General features: G+C 53.1%; 1 protein-coding gene across 1 annotated transcript in view; it reads left to right on the top strand.

The window, feature by feature from the left end:
• The window catches only part of SPG7 (SPG7, paraplegin matrix AAA peptidase subunit), a 50,593-nt gene that overhangs the window by 16,945 nt on the left and 16,897 nt on the right, over window positions 1-16,751 (top strand). Inside the window, exons 4-9 of the mRNA XM_025370341.1 lie at window positions 1,008-1,249; window positions 3,971-4,110; window positions 6,360-6,462; window positions 10,044-10,169; window positions 11,209-11,371; window positions 11,769-11,942. Of these exons, the coding sequence (XP_025226126.1) occupies window positions 1,008-1,249; window positions 3,971-4,110; window positions 6,360-6,462; window positions 10,044-10,169; window positions 11,209-11,371; window positions 11,769-11,942 (948 nt within the window). The remainder of the gene's footprint in view (window positions 1-1,007; window positions 1,250-3,970; window positions 4,111-6,359; window positions 6,463-10,043; window positions 10,170-11,208; window positions 11,372-11,768; window positions 11,943-16,751) is intronic.

Here is a 16,751-nt window from a genome sequence, read left to right on the forward strand (position 1 = left end):
ATGATATTTTTAAGTTCTATGTTCAGTCTGGGTGTGGTGGCTCACACCTGTAGTCCCAGCTCTTTGCGAGGCCGAGGTGGGCGGATCGTCTGAGGTCAGGAGTGTGAGACCAGCCTGGCCAACATGATGAAACCCGGTCTCTACTAAAAATACAGAAATTAGCCAGGCGTGATGGCGGGTGCCTGTCATCCCAGCTACTCGGGAGGCTGAGGCAGGAGAATGTGTGACAAGAGTGAAAGTCCGTCTCAAAACACAAACAAACAAAAACAAAGTTCTATTTTCAGATGTTGTGATAAATAACCTACAGCTTTCTGTTAAATGTTATTCATTCTGATGAGTGAAAAGTTCAGAATGGTTGTTGGTAGGGAGTCTTCCAAGATCCTTTCCAGGGGTCTTCAGTGGGATTGGGAAAATATTAGTTCTTGAGGCAGGTTGTGGTAAAAGATATTTGTTTTAATTGTTTTTAATAATTTATGTTTATGTTTTCACATTTAGTATTTGGTCAGACTCCAAGCGACTGGATTCATGGCCATTGTGAGCGTGCACTTGGCAGCGGGAGAGCTCGCTGTGTCTGTGGCGGCTCCGATGGCCTGGCGTGGTCGCTTGTTTTTTGAGACAGGGTCTTGCTCTGTCACCCAGGCTGGAGTGCGGTGGCGCAATCATGGCTCACTGCAACTTCGACCTCCCGCCTCAGCCTCCCGAGTAGCTGGGACCACAGGCGTGCACCGTTGGGCCCGGCTCTGAGTGTTTGGATTTAGAAATGGTTTCCTCTTGTCTCAGGCGGGAACCACTCCGGCATCGCTGAAGTGACCTCAGCAAATGAAGTGTTGGTGACCTCGAACAGCGCACCATTAGTCTTTGTCTCTGATAACTTCAGGGAAAAATCGGCGAAAGTGCAGGATGCTGACCCTCCCAGTCCAGTTGAGCTTTCCCGAAGCAGCTCTGGATGTCGCCCCTGTCTGACGCTCACATGTGTGTTTCTCCCCTTTGCTTCTCTGCCGGCTCAGAGGATAGGAGACGCCGTGAGAGGGACGACCAGATGTACCGAGAGCGGCTGCGCACCTTGCTGGTCATTGCAGTTGTCATGAGCCTCCTGAATGCTCTCAGCACCGGTGGAGGCAGCATTTCCTGGAACGACTTTGTCCACGAGATGCTGGCCAAGGGTGAGGTGCAGCGTGTCCAGGTGGTGCCTGAGAGCGACATGGTGGAAGTCTACCTGCACCCTGGAGCCGTGGTGTTTGGGCGGCCTGTGAGTGAGGGTGTGGGTGCATCCTGGCAGCCTGTGAGTGAGGATGTGGGCGCCTGTGAGTAAGGGTGTCGGTGCCTGTGAGTGAGGATGTGGGCGGCCTGTGAGGGTGTAGGCGCCTGTGAGTGAGGGTGTGGGTGCCTGTGAGTGAGGATGTGGGTGGCCTGTGAGGGTGTAGGCGCCTGTCAGTGAGGGTGTGGGCGCCTGTGAGGGTGTGGGCGCCTGTGAGTGAGGATGTGGGCGGCCTGTGAGGGTGTAGGCGCCTGTGAGTGAGGGTGTGGGCGCCTGTGAGTGAGGGTGTGGGCGCCTGTGAGGGTGTGGGCGCCTGTGAGTGAGGGTGTGGGCGCCTGCGAGTGAGGGTGTGGGTGCCTGTGAGCGAGGGTGTGGGTGCCTGTGAGTGAGGATGTGGGTGCCTTTGAGTGAGGGTGTGGGCACAGGCCGTTGCCATTCTTTTGGATACCTGTAGTTGAGGGCATGCTTCTTTCTCATGCTGGGCCCTCAGCCCACTGATTTGCATTTATTTGGTTGTCTTTGGTTTTTTTTTTCGTTTTAGTTTTTTTGTTTGTTTGTTTGGGACAATCTCACTCTGTTGCCCAGGCTGAAGTGCAGTGATGTGATCTCTACTCACTGCAACATCTGCCTCCCGAGTTCAAGTGATTTCCCTGCCTCAGCCTCTCGGGGAGCTGGGATTACAGGCGTGCACCACCACACCTGGCTAATTTTTGTACTTTTAGTAGAGATGGGGTTTCTCCATGTAGGGCCAGGCTGGTCTCGAACTCCTGACCTCAGGTGATCTGCCCACCTTGACCTCCCAAAGTGCTGGGATTACCGTCGTGAGCCTTCATTCCCAGCCAGATCTGGTAACTTTAGATTCCAAGAGTGCGTTAGAACCTGTGCTTGGAGCATTTTAACCCTGGACAGTGTGTGGACCAGTGATTAGGAAAGTGGTCTGGGGTTGGTGTGTCCCAGCCCAGGGTCTGGAAATGACCGTGGCCTCCACCAAAGCTTCTGCCCCTTTGCTGGGTTACGCAGGATTCAGGACGCTTTTTCCTTCTCTCTTTTTTTTTTTTTTTTCTTTTGAGACAGTCTCCCTCTGTTGCCCAGGCTGAGATGCAGTAGTGTGTGATGTTGGCTCACTGCAGCCTTGACCTCCTGGGCTTGGCTGATCCTCCCACCTCAGCCTACCCTGTAGCTGGAATTGCAGGCGTGCACTACCACACCTGGCTAATTTTTAAATTTTTGGGGTTTTTGGAGAGATGAGGTCTTCCTATATTGCCCGGGCTGGTCTTGAACTCCTGGCCTCAAGTGATCCTCACACCTTGACCTTCCAAAGTGCCTGATGACAGGCGTCAGCCACCACGCCCGGCCCTGTCTTGCTAGTTTTAAGAACAGGAAACCTGGTTTTAAACACACCATGGCTAAGTGCAGAGGGTGGTGCTCATTCAGGTAAATCCTCTGATGGAGGCCTGATTGTTTCAGCCTGGGAGGTTATTTTAATCTACAGCACTATGCTCGGTTCTGGACGAGTCACCTGATAAAACAGCTGCCTTCCAGAGAAAATGCTCAGAATTCTGTCTTAGCAGTTTGAGGTGTGAGTGAGGGAGCAGCAGGTGCCACCTCCACCCCGATCCCTGTCCTCTGCTGGAGTCCCCAGTTAACCTCCAGGAGAGTCCTGCACGTCCGTCCTTGTCCTCCCTTTGGGCTGTTGCCGTCCAGTCGTGCTGAAACCTGAGCTAAACGTGCGGAGTTTACTTAGGAAAACACTGCGTTTGGAGAATCACGTGCTGAGGAGACAGACCTGTCTGTGTCCTGGTGTGAGGGATGAACAGTCTCAGGGTTTGTGGTTAAACAGGAGCCCTCTGTGGCCGCGGTTTCCTCAAACATCTGTTTTTGGCCACAGTCTTGATTGTGCCGTCCTCAGTCCCGTGCTGCAGCCTCGCCGGCCTCTGAGGGAGGCTCCTGTCGTGTCTACAGGCATAGCTGAGTCCGAGGCACACATCAGACGTGGGGCCGTGAACTAACATGCGGACACCCCTCCATTTCTCAGTTTTCCTATGAGTGGAAAATAGAAAGTCTATCTGTTGAAATTTTATTTCTCAAATTGTGATTGAGGAAACTAAAATTTTTCAGACTTGGAAGTACAGATGCTCCTTGAATTAGGATATTTTCAGCTTCCCAGGGGCTCACTGGGAGGTGGCCCCATCGTAGGTCAAGGAGCTTAGTCTGCCTATTGCTTTCACGTCGTTGTGAAGTGGAAAGACCGTAAGTGGAACCATCGTACGTTAGGAATCACCTCTAGTTTCTGAATGGCGTCCTCTTCACAATGTGCTGAGGCTGTCGTTAGCGTGAGTTCCAGGCAGCCTCCCTGTCCTTAGCGTGAGTTCCAGGCAGGCTCCCTGTCCTTAGCGTGAGTTCCAGGCAGGCTCCCTGTCGTTAGCGTGAGTTCCAGGCAGGCTCCCTGTCGTTAGCGTGAGTTCCAGGCAGGCTCCCTGTCTTTAGCGTGAGTTCCAGGCAGGCTCCCTGTCATTAGCGTGAGTTCCAGGCAGGCTCTCTGTGAACCGTGGGGTTGCTTGTCGTTAGCGTGAGTTCCAGGCAGACTCTCTGTGAACCGTGGGGTTGCCTGTCGTTAGCGTGAGTTCCAGGCAGGCTCTCTGTGAACCGTGGGGTTGCTGCCCGTCTGTCCCTGCGGGTCTCTCATGGTCCGGTCTCTTTTCTACCCCCCAGCGACTAGCCTTGATGTACCGAATGCAAGTTGCAAATATTGACAAGTTTGAAGAAAAGCTTCGAGCAGCTGAAGATGAGCTGAATATCGAGGCCAAGGACAGGATCCCGGTTTCCTACAGGCGAACAGGATTCTTTGGAAAGTATGTGGGACGTGTTTGTTGACGCTTGAACTAAACCTCACTTGGCTTTGTAGTGTGAGAAACAGATTGCAAACAAAAATCTCAACTGTCTTTGCCTACAGTTAACTAGACTTTTTTTGTGGGAGGGTTAAATAAATATAGAAGTGAATGATGCACTGCCAGGAAATTTGGAGATGTAGTCGTCCCTGGGTATCCATGGGGGCTGGTTCTAGGACCTCCCAAGGATACCAACACCACAGGATGCCTGAGCCCCTGACGTGAAACGCCGGAGTCCTTGCGTGTAGCCTGAGAACATCCTCTGATGGACTTCAAATCATCTGTAGGTTGCTAATAATACCCAATGCCCTGTAAATTCCATTTCAATCATTGTTACACTTTATTGTTCAGGCAATGATGACAAAAATGTGTCTGTACATGTTCAGTACAGATGCACGTTTTCCCCACGTATTTTCATTCTGTGCTTGGTTGATCCTATAGAGGTGGAACCCGTGGCTGTGGAGGCCAACTGTGTGCAAGTCTGTTGGAGTTTGTTTAGTCACTTTCTTCAGTTGTCTGGCGCTTCTGAATTCACATTCTTGTTTAATGTTCACTGACTGTGCTCTTTGATGGAGGCTTCCCAAGTGGTCAGATGGAGTGTGCAGGTGCCGGAGATGCCTGGTGACAAGCCAGCCTCGTGACAATAGCAGTGCTCAGGTTTTTCTGTTTTCGGTACATTTTGTTTTCAGAAGTAAGCGATCAGTTTCAGTTAGCAAGGCAAGATCAGCCTCGCGATAAAAAAGAGAGTCAAGGAGTACCTTGATAATGTCTTGGGGTTGCTGTCTTCTCCATATAGGAAAATGGAACGGGAAAGGTGTAGACACGGGAATATGAAACTCTCATTTCAGTGTTGAGAGGGAAATAGACCAGGCGGGAGCTATGGGCAGTTAAGGACCATGGACCCCGACAGGTTCCGTAATAGGAGCAAATGAGGGGCCAATGGGTGCTGAAACCAGAGAGGTTTATTGTTGACTTGTAATCTCTGAAGATGTAGAATGCTAGTGACTGGCAAGTACTCCCTTGATCAAAATGCACCTCTAGCCGGGTGCGGTGGCTCTGCCTGTAATCCCAGCACTTTGGAAGGCTGAGGCAGGGAGGATCTCTTGAGCCCACGAGTTTGAGACCAGCCTGGGCAGCATGGAGAACCCCATCTCTACAGGGAAAAAAAAAGAAAAAAGATGCACCTCTAATTCTGTAACTCAGCAACTCCTGGAAGATCACTGCTCTGAGGCTGTGCTGCTCACGTCTTCGTAGGCTGATGATGTACAGAAGATGGAGGGTTGGGGCAGGCCCGGGGCAGCCCCTCCTTCAGTATGAGGGCGAAAGTCCTGGGATTTGCTTTTTTTTTTTTTTTCCTTTTGAGACAGGATCTCTGTTGCCGAGGCTGGAGTGCAGTGGCACAGTCTCAGCTCATTGCAGCCTTGACCTCCCACAGTCAGGTGATTCTCCCACCTCAGCCTCCTGAGTAGCTGGGACTACAGATGCACGCCACCACATCCAGCTAAGTTTTTCTGTATTTTTAGTCGAGACAGTGTGTGTTTGTTATTTTTTTCTTTTTGAGATGAAGTCTTGCTCTGTAGCCCAGGCTGGAGTGCAGTGGCACGATCTTGACTCAGTGCAACCTCCACCTCCTGGGTTCAGGTGATTCTCCTGCCTTCGCCATCCGAGTAGCTGGGATTACAGGCGCACGCCACCACGCCTGGCTAATTTTTGTATTTTTTTAGTAGAGATGGGGTTTCACCATGTTGGCCAGAGTGGTCTCGAATTTCTGACCTTGTGATCCACTCGCCGCAGCCTCCCAAAGTGCTGGGATTACAGGCGTGAGCCACCGTGCCTGGCCTGAGATTTGCTTTATACTGCTAGGCTGATCTTGCCTGCCTGATTGAAACTGATCACTTACTTTTGAAAACAAAATATACTGAAAATAGAAAAACCAGAATGTTGTTATTGTCACAGGGCTGGCTAGATCACTGGGTATCTCCAGCATTTGCACACTCAATCGGACCATTTGGGAAACTTTCATGTCAGAGCACAGTCAGCGAGAACGAGACGAGAGAACCCATTTCCACAACTGTTTTAATCTGTGCATCGGTCCCACAGGTAGGGACTCCTCGTCTCATCTTGGAAGCGTTGCCAGCGGTGGTTCTGACTTGGAAACGTGTGTGTCACGTGACACTCTCTGAGCCTGTGCCTGCCTCTCTTTCTTCCGGCAGCGCCCTGTACTCCGTGGGGATGACAGCGGTGGGCCTGGCCATCCTGTGGTGTGTTTTCCGTCTGGCCGGAATGACTGGCAGGGAAGGTGGATTCAGTGCTTTTGTAAGTTCTGTCAGTCAGAGCCCTCTGAACTCTTTTTCTGCTTTGTGTTTGCTGAATACGTCTCCTGTGAGCTGCACGATAAACACGCAGGGAACACCCGTGGCAGAGGGCAGCCTGAAGCCACAGCCAGGCAGCAGCTCCCCTTCCCTTCCCACAGGCTGGCTGTAAGGCGTGTAGTAACCAGTGTTGCCTGAGGGCCTCTCACCCTAACTCTGGGGTGCCTGAGCCATGTGAGATGACAGGGCAATTGAATCTGCATTTTTCTTTTCTTTTTTTTTTTTTGAGACGGAGCTTCGCCTTTGTTGTCCAGGCTGGAGTGCATTGGCGTGATCTCAGCTCACCACAACCTTTGCCTCCCGGGTTCAGGCAGTTCTCCTGCCTCAGCCTCCCGAGTTGCTGGGATTACAGGCATGTGCCACCACGCCCGGCTAATTTTGTATTTTTAGTAGAGACGGAGTTTCAGCATGTTGGTCAGGCTGGTCTCGAACTCCCGACCTCAGGTGATGCACCTCGGCCTCCCAAAGTGCTGGGTTTATAGGCGTGAGCCACTGCACCCGGCCTTCCTTTCTTTCTTTTTTTTTTTTTTTTTGACAGAGTCTCGCTCTGTTGCCTAGGCTGGAGTGCAGTGGCATGATCTCTGCTCACTGAAACCTCCACCCCCTGGGTTCATGCAATCCTCCTAACTCAGCCTCCTGAGTAGCTGGGACTGCAGGTGTGGGCCACCATGCCTGGCTAATTTTTGTATTTTTATAGAGATAGGGTTTCACCATGTTGGCCAGGCCGGTCTTGAACTACTGAGCTTGGGTGATCTGCCTGCCTCGGCCTCCCAACGTGCTGGAGCCACCAACCCGGCCAAATCGGCATTTTTTTTTACGATCACCAAAGACTGTTTTCCCCTTTATTTCCAACTAGCGAAGAATCTGAGGAATTTTAAAGGTTGTCTTTATTTTTTATTTATTTATTTATTTATTTATTTATTTTTCCTGAGACTGAGTCTCGCTCTGTCACCCAGGCTGGAGTGCAGTGGCACGATCTTGGCTCACTGCAAGCTCCGCCTCCCGGGTTCACACCATTCTCCTGCCTCAGCCTCCCGAGTAGCTGGGACTACAGGCGCCTGCCACTACGCCCTGCTAATTTTTTGTATTTTTAGTAGAGATGGGGTTTCACCATGTTAGCCAGGATGGTCTCGATCTCCTGACCTCATGATCCGCCCGCCTCGGCCTCCCAGAGTGCTGGGATTACAGGCGTGAGCCGTCACACCTGGCCAATTTATTTATTTATTTTGAGACAGTCTTGCTCTGTCTTTCAGGCTGGAGTGTAGTGGCGCGATCTCGGCTCACTGCAAGCTCCGCCTCCCAGGTTCTCGCCATTCTTCTGCCTCAGCCTCCCCAGTAGCTGGGACTACAGGCGCCCACCATCACACCCAGCTAATATTTTGTATTTTTAGTAGAGACGGGATTTCACCGTAGCCAGGATGGTCTCGATCTCCAGACCTCGTGATCTGCCTGCCTTGGCCTCCCAAAGTGCTGGGATTATAGGCTTGAGCCACCTCACATGGCCAGGTTGTCTTTAAAAGAACAACCTTAGGCCAGGTACAGTGGGTCACACCTGAAATCTCAGCACTTTGGGAGGCAAAAGTGGGTGGATCACCTGACGTCAGGTGTTCGAGACCAGCCTGACCAACATGAAGAAACCCTGTCTCTCCTTAAAAAAAACCCAAAAATTAGCCGGGTGTGGTGGCAGGCTCCTATAATCCCAGCTACTCGGGAGGCTGAGGCAGGAGAATCTCTTGAACCTGGGAGGTGGAGGTTGTGGTGAGCTGAGATCACGTCACTGCACTCCAGCCTGGGCAACAGAGCGAGACTCCATCTCAAAAAAAAAAAAAAGAATGCTGGGCACGGGTGGCTCACGCCTGTAATCCCAACACTTTGGGAGGCCAAGGCGGGTGGATCACCTGAGGTCAGGAGTTCGACACCAGCCTGGCCAACATCGTGAAACCCCATCCCTACTAAAAATACAAAATATAAAAATTAGCCGGGAGTAGTGGCGGGCGCCTGTAGTCCCAGCTGCTGGGGAGGTTGAGGCAGGAGAATGGCGTGAACCTGGGAGGCGGAGCTTGCAGTGAGCCGAGATCACACCACTGCCCTCCAGCCTGGGAGACAGAGCAAGCCTCTGTCTCAAAAAAAAAAAAAACAACCTTAATACACTTGAGAAACCTTATCTTGCGGCGTTTATCATGGAGTGCACGCTTCTTGTGTGGCACCCCCTCCCTTCGGCTTTGGGCCTGGGGAGTTACCAGCCGGGAGGAGGCAGGGCCCACACTGTCCCACCGTGTTTCCACTTAGGCCTGGTGGTGGCGCCTGTGGTCCCGGGCACTCAGGAGGCTGAGGTGGGAGGATCGTTTGAACCCAGGAGGTCGAGGTTGCAGTGAGCTGAGATCCTGCCACAGTGCTCCAGTTTGGGTGACAGAGGGAGACCTTATCTCAAAAAGAAAAAAAAAGGCGGTTTATGCAAAAGATGTTAAATTAGTTTGTGTGGAAGGTTGTTCTTTTTGTTTTTCTGTTTTTTTGAGATGGTCTCACTGTCACCAGGCTGGAGTGCAGTGGTGTGATCTTGGCTCACTTGAGAGTCAACTTTCCAGGCTCAGGTGATTCTCCTACCTCAGCTTCCTGAGTAGCTGGGATTACAGGCGCGCACCCCTACACCCGGCTAATTTGGGGATAATTTGATTTTCTATTTTTTGAGATGGAGTTTTGCTTTTGTCCCCCAGGCTGGAGTGCAGTGGCGTAATCTCAGCTCACTGCAACCTCTGCCTTGTGGGTTCAAGCGATTCTCCTGCCTCAGCCTCCCTAGTAGCTAGGATTACAGGCTCCCACCACTGCACCCAGCTAATTTTTATATTTTTAGTAGAGACAGGGTTTCACCATGTCGGCCAGGATGGTCTCCAACTGCTGACGTCAGGTGATCCACCTGCCTCGGCCTCCCAAAGTGCTGGGATTACAGGTGTGAGTCACCGCACCTGACCAGGAATAATTTTTTTTTTTTTTTTTTTTTTTGAGACGGAGTCTCGCTCAGTCGCCCAGGCTGGAGTGCAGTGGTGTGATCTCAGCTCACTGCAAACTCCGCGTCCCAGGTTCACACTATTGTCCTGCCTCAGCCTCCTGAGTAGCTGGGACTACAGGCGTCCGCCACCAGGCCTGGCTAATTTTTTTTTTATTTTTAGTGGAGACGGGGTTTCACCGTCTTAGCCAGGATGGTCTCAATTTTCTGACCTCATGATCCGCCCGTCTCGGCCTTCCAAAGTGCTGGGATCACAGGCGTGAACCACCACGCCCGGCCAGGAATAATTTTTTTAAGGCAACTTGCTAGACAATTTTCTTACTAATTAATGACATGAAACATTTCCTTTCTGTGCCTGAAGACCGACCTGTGAGCCTTGTCAGTCTGACACAAGTGGAGCCTTGGGATCCTGGGATGGAGACGTGGGGCTGGTGTGGCTGAGGTGTGTGGGTGAGCTCTTGCGTTGTGCTGCTGATTTCCTCACTTTGCACAGCTCCTTGCACTTTGTTCTTTCTGCACAGAATCAGCTTAAAATGGCTCGTTTCACGATTGTGGATGGGAAGACGGGGAAAGGAGTCAGCTTCAAAGACGTGGCAGGAATGCACGAAGCCAAACAGGAGGTCCGCGAGTTTGTGGATTATCTGAAGGTGAGAGCAGCACAGACCAGGAAGGAGGAGTGGGCAGACACCAACCTTCCTTCTCTCCCAGAAGGGCTCCTGTGGGACCTGGAATTCCATTGATTATGTGTCATGGGTTGGTGGTGACCTCTACGTGTCCCATGGGAACGCCAGGCAGGTGCTGGTGCCTGTTCAACCAGCAGCACAAGCCCCTTGCACATGGTTCAGCCAAGCGGAGACTGCCAAGGCCCATGCCTACTGTGCCATTAGCCATCCTGGGCCCTTCATCCTTTGCAGAGTTCTGCGCTTTTTCCAGAACCCCATAAACCCCGTAGCCAGTTGGTGGCGGCGCATGAGCTGCCTTTCACGTGCATTACTTAAACATTCCCTCTGCAGGCCTGGTGCAGTGGGTCACACCCGTAGTCCTAGCACTTTGAGGGGCTGAGGCAGGGGAAGTGCTTGAGCCCAGGAGTAGGACAGCCTGGGCAACAGGGAGACCCTGTCTCTGCAAAAAATTTTTTTATTTAATTAATTTTTTTTTTGAGACAGAGTCTCACTTTGTCACTCAGGCTGGAGTGCAGTGGCACAATCGTGGCTCGCTGCAACCTCCAACTCCCCCAGTTCAAGTGATTCTCCTGCCTCAGCCTCCCGAGTAGCTGGGATCATAGGCACCCACCACCGTGCATGGCTAATTTTTGTATTTTTAGTAGAGACGGGGTTTCTCCATTTTGGCCACCCTGGTCTCGAACTCCTGATCTCAGGCTATCTGCCCGCCTCGGCCTCCCAAAATGCTGGGATTACAGGTGTGAGCTGCTGCGCCCGGCCTGCAAAAAATCTTTAAAAGTAGCTGGACATGGTGCCACATGCCTGTGTAGTCCCAGCTACTTGAGAGGCTGAGGTGAGAGGATGGCTTGAACCTAGGACATTGAGGCTGCAGGGCTGCAGTGAGCTCTCATGGCACCCACTGCATTCCAGCCTGCATGACCCAGAGAGACCTTACCTCAAAAAAAAACAAAACAAAACAATGAAACCCCACGTGGTTAGTGTCACATCATCTGCTGCCGTCCAGAGCCCAGAGCGCTTCCTCCAGCTTGGCGCCAAGGTCCCAAAGGGCGCACTGCTGCTCGGTCCCCCTGGCTGTGGGAAGACGCTGCTGGCCAAGGCGGTGGCCACGGAGGCTCAGGTGCCCTTCCTGGCGATGGCCGGCCCAGAGTTCGTGGAGGTCATTGGAGGTAGGTGCTGTGGTTGGGGGCTGTGGGTGGACTTGGCTGACCACTTGGCTCCTTTCCCATGTCCTTCCTCTGGTGGCTGGTCTGAAAGGGAAGCAGGTGGGCCGGGGAGCAGCGAAGGAAAGCGAGGTCTGGGTTAGAGGAGGGGTTTTGTCTGCGGAGCATGTGGTGTTGGCTTCAAAGCCGCTGTCACTTGTGGCCTGGGGGGGCCAGCACGGTGCGTGTGAACCCTGAGGGGTGGCCAGGGGCCCCCGTGAGCAGCTGCCGTGTGTCTGTTTGCAGGGGATGGGGCTGGTAGCTTTAGTTGTCCTTTGTGTAGAACTTTGTCTGGCCCAGGTACGGGAGGAGACTTTGTTTTTTATTATCTGCCCATTTTCTGGTTCTCTCTGTGTCCCCTCAGGCCTCGGCGCTGCCCGCGTGCGAAGCCTCTTCAAGGAAGCCCGAGCCCGGGCCCCCTGCATCGTCTACATCGATGAGATTGACGCGGTGGGCAAGAAGCGCTCCACCACCATGTCTGGCTTCTCCAACACGGAGGAGGAGCAGACGCTCAACCAGCTTCTGGTAGAAATGGACGGTCAGTGCTCGTGCGCCCCACACCCCCATTGCACCATCAGAGAAGGTTTTCCGATGTCTTTCAGAACAGGTTGTGGCGAGCCAAGATCGCACCACTGCACTCCGGCCTAGGTGACAGAGTGAGACTCCGTCTCAAGAAAAAAAAAAAAAGAAATACAGCTTTTAGACCCAGCACAGTGGCTCACGCCTATAATCCCAGCACTTTGGGAGGCCAAGACAGGCAGACCACGGAGGTCCGGATTTTATGAACAGCCTGGCCAACATGCTGAAACCCCATTTCTACAAAAATACAAAAATCAGCCGGGCATGATGGCGGGTGCCTGTAATCCCCGCTGCTCTGGAGCATCACTTGAACCCGGAAGGTGGAGGTTGCAGTGAGCCGAGATTTCACCATTGCACTCCAGCCTGGGTGAGAGAGGGAGACTCCATCTCAAAAAAAAAAAAAAAAAAAAAAGCACAACTTTTAATTTAAAAAACGTCAAGGCAATAGTAAAAAAGATAAGTAGGAATAGAAGCGGTATGTCAGATGTAATCTTTTTATTTTTTTGAGATGGAGTCTCACTCTTGTTGCCCAGGGTGAAGTACATGTCACGATCTCGGCTCACTGCAACCTCCGCCTCCCAGGTTCGAGCGATTCTCCTGCCTCAGTCTCCCAAGTAGCTGGGATTACAGGCACGTGCCACCACACCCGGCTAATTTTTGTATTTTTAGTGGAGACGAGGTTTCACCATGTTGGCCAGGCTGGTCTTCAACTCTTGACCTGAGGTGGTCGGCCTGCCGCAGCTTCCCAAAGTGCTGAGATTACAGGCATGAGCCTCGGCACCCAGCCTTTTTTTGCATTATTACTGTTTTTTAGGGGCTTTCCAGCAAAACCCAGAAAGACCGCTAGACAGGTTCTGGAGGAGCTGGTGCCGCTCCTGTCTTTAGGTCTGTAATGGGTCTGTGTGATTGTGCCGCCACGCCTCCCTGTGCCCCCGGAGAAGGTGAGACTCTGGTTAGAGGGCCGAGCAGAGCATCAGCGCGCTGCACTGCGGCGAGGGAGGCACCCCACATGTTGTGACCCCTTGAAGATGACTTCTGGTCTGGCTTTGACAATTTTTTTTTTTTAAATGGAGCTGACCCAGTAAAGGTGACCTGGAACTATTTTTCTCCTGAGCTACTTTTGCAAGATTATTATTATTTTTTTTTAATGTGGATATTGTTGTGGTAAAATATACAGATAGCCAAGCTTGGCGGTGCGTGCCTGTGTTCCCGGCTATTTGGGAGGCAGAGGCAGAAGGAGTGCTGGAGCCCGAGCTCGGTGGTGTACTGTGCGATGGTCTTGCCTGTGAACAGCCTCTGCATTGCAGCCTGGATAACACAGCGAGACCCTGTCTCTACAAAACAATTTAAAAAATACATTCACATAAATTTCCCATTTTAATCATTCTGAAGTTCATCGGCATTAAGTACATTCGCCTGTTGAGCAACCACCACCACCGTGTGTCTCCAGAACTTTCTCTTAAAATCAAAAACCTGGCCCCATTGAGCCCTCCCCATTCTCCATCCTCAGCCCCTTGCAGCCTGTGTCCCGCTGTCTGTCTCTGAGTGACTGTCGTAGGGACCTCATAGAACTGGAGTCCTGCGGTGTCTGTCCTTTGCTCTCCGCCTTCTTTCACGCACATAACATCTCCAGGGGCCGTCAGTGCTGGGCACGTGTCACGATTTCCTTCCTCCTTGAGGCTGAACAATGCTGCCTGGTGTGTAGAAGCTGCCTCTTGTTTATTCGCCCGTCGGTGGACACGTGGGCTGTTGTGAATTGGGCTGTGTTTACATAAGTACAAGCATCTTTTTGAAGTCTCTGCTTTGTAAGGTTTATTTTTAATCAGAATTCTAGTTACATTTTAGGTATCGTAGATGAGGGAGACTTTTTTTCCCCAAGTGATCTGGCTCCAAGAGAACTGTTGACTTGCTGTTTTCTTTGTTGCCTGTGGCTGCTTGGAGTCGTGTGTCTTAGCGCCTGCACAGCCCAGTTCTGACCACTCAGCTAAGGGGGAACTTGCTTTACCTCTCATTGCGAAATCCCTTTAGACTTACAGAAGCGTTGCCACGGTGGTCGGAGTGTTCTTTTTTTTTTTTTTTTTGAGACAGAGTCTCGCTCAGTCGCCCAGGCTGGAGTGCAGTGATGCGATCTCCACTCACTGCAAGCTCCGCCCCCCGGGTTCCCGCCATTCGCCTGCCTCAGCCTCCCGAGTAGCTGGGCTACAGGCGCCCACCACCACGCCCGGCTAATTTTTGTATTTTCAGTAGAGCGGGGTTTCACCGTGTTAGCCAGGATGGTCTCCATCTCCTGACCTCGTGATCCACCCACCTCGGCCTCCCAAAGTGCTGGGATTACAGGCGTGAGCCACCGCGCCCGGCCAATCGGAGTGTTCTTTGATGCCTTCCTGCGAGCTCCCCAAAGGCTGACCATTACGTACATTGTCTGCAGGTTTGGACCAGGCCACGGTGTCCATGACTGCCCCCCAGACCCATCCACGGGTACTTGCGAGCCCCAGGCCACGGCGTCTGTGACTGCCCCCCAGACCCATCCACGGGTGCTTCCGCTCCCCGACGTGGATGTTCGGTCTCCTCGGTCTCTTCCCGTCCTGTGTCATTTCTTGGTCTTGTTTTTTGAGGCAGGGCCTTGCTGTGTTGCCCAGGTTGGTCTTGAACTCCTTGACTCAAGTGATCCTCCTGCCTCAGCCTCCCGAGTAGCTGGGATTACAGGCGGACTCCACTGTTTCTTGGTGTTTGTCTTTGGTGACTGTGACACTCTGTATAGGCCAGTGACGTTCAGGAATGTCAGTCTCTGGAGCTGTGACATGTCCTCAGGGTCAGGTCGAGCAGTGCATTTGGCCCGATCAGTGCAGCAGTGCTGTGTGCCTTGCGGTTTACAGTGTCACTGCACCTGTCGCTGGCAGTGGATTCTGCTGAGGGCTTTGGCCCTGGGCTGGCGTGCATCTCTTCTGGGTGCTCTGCGTTCCGTACGCTGGCGCCTGTCTCTTCTGGGTGCCCCGCGTGCCCTGTGCTGGTGCCCGTCTCTCCTGCGTGCCCTGTGTTCCCTGTGCTGGCACGTGTTTCTCCTGGGTGCCCGCATTCCCCTTGCTGGTGCCCATTTCTTCTGGGTGCCCCAAGTGCCCTGGGCTGGCGCCCATCTCTCCTGGGTGCCCCGCGTTCCCGTCTGCCTCTGGGCTGCTGTGAAGTCAGATGGACTGATGCCCACAGAAGTGCTCTGTAGGCTCTGAAAGCTCCGAGGGCAGAGGATGAAAGTGAGATTCCCAACAGTGTCCAGGACTCAGCGGCGTTGCTGCGGCATTTGCGGAGAATGCTTCACCCTCTCCTGCTGCTTGTCCCCCGTGTCTGCAGTCGTCTCTCAGCATGCTTGTTCAGGAACTAATGCGTGAGCAACCGAGACCTGAACGGCCGCCTTCTGCACACACAGCAAGTGGTCATGGGAGTCGAGTTTTCAGAGAACAGAATGTCTTCAGAGATGTGGGGTGAGCAGTTCAGATTCTGTGATGTCTGAAGTGTCACTAAGGAGAGACACCTCAGAGATGGGTCCTTGGGAGGTCCAGAGACCCCACCGCCTCTGCTGGGGCAGCTGGCCCTGCACCTCAAGTGGAGATCGCCATGCATTTTAGAGGCCTCTGGAGCCTCCAGGCTCGCTGCACTGCTTCTCTGTGGAGCATCTTTATGTGGCCTCTTTGGTGCTGTGTGGCCTTTGATGTGGCTCTGACCATTGCTTCTGGGGGCTGCTCAAGGACGGGTGGGTGGTTTGGGTTTTGAAGAAATCTGCAGGACACCTTGGGTTCTGGCCACAGAGTCTTAGGACTCTCTACAGTTTGGGTGAGGCGGGTGGCTGTGCCGTGCGGGCACGGCGTGGACACCGAGGTCTTCGTCCTGTGAGTCTGTGGCCTTCTCCGCGTTGACCAGGTGCCCTCCCAGGGGACCATGAGGAGGCTCAGAGGAGAGACCCCTGCCCGCTCCTGCCTCACGGAACCCGCAGGGCCGAGGGCAGTGTCGTCCGCTCCTGCTTCATGGAGCCCGCAGGACCACCGAGGGCAGTGCCGCCCGCTCCTGCCTCACAGAGCCCACAGGGCAGAGGGCAATGTCGCCCGCTCTGCTGGGGTTGCCTTTCGCACTGAAGACAGAGACACCTTTTTGAGTGACTTGAGCCCAAAGGCAAGCATCTATCAAACGACCTTTTCCACATAACCTCTCTGTGCTGTCATGAGAAGAGCTGCTTCCGCCCCGGATTTGCTGAGGCCGGGCATCCGCTGACTGAAGGCCTCTTGTTGAGTTGTGCCAGCTCTGAACAAGTCTCTTTATGCAGAGCCACAGCTGTGCGCTCAGCCCCCCCGAGGCCCCCGGCCAGGCTTTGGTGCTTCTGTTCGTGGCAGTGCGCAGGATGGGGCAGATGCTGAGCCGGTCGTGGGAAAATCTCGCTGGGGAAGAGAAAAGCCCCAGCCTTGTTGGTTATGTCAGCCGGTCCATGGCGGTGTCCTGTGGACCCCAGACCCCCCTGGGAAGGGCGTAAGTCAGAGAGCACTGGAGGCTCCACCGGCTGTGGACATCCAGGTCCCGGCTCCTGTGCTAGAAAGCAGTGATGGGAGCGTCAGCACTGACCACACGCGGGAGCCGCGGACGCCTAGCAGTTCACAGAGGCCTCCCTTCGACATAGTCGTCCCCTGGTGGCGGAAGCTGAGGTGACGGCCCCTCACATGCAGCCACACACGGGAAAGGCTACTGTAAACATTTTATGCTTCGACTTTATTTTCTGCAGAGACAG

This window comes from Theropithecus gelada, chromosome 20 (genome assembly GCF_003255815.1).
Source record: "Theropithecus gelada isolate Dixy chromosome 20, Tgel_1.0, whole genome shotgun sequence".
Lineage (NCBI taxonomy): Eukaryota > Metazoa > Chordata > Mammalia > Primates > Cercopithecidae > Theropithecus > Theropithecus gelada.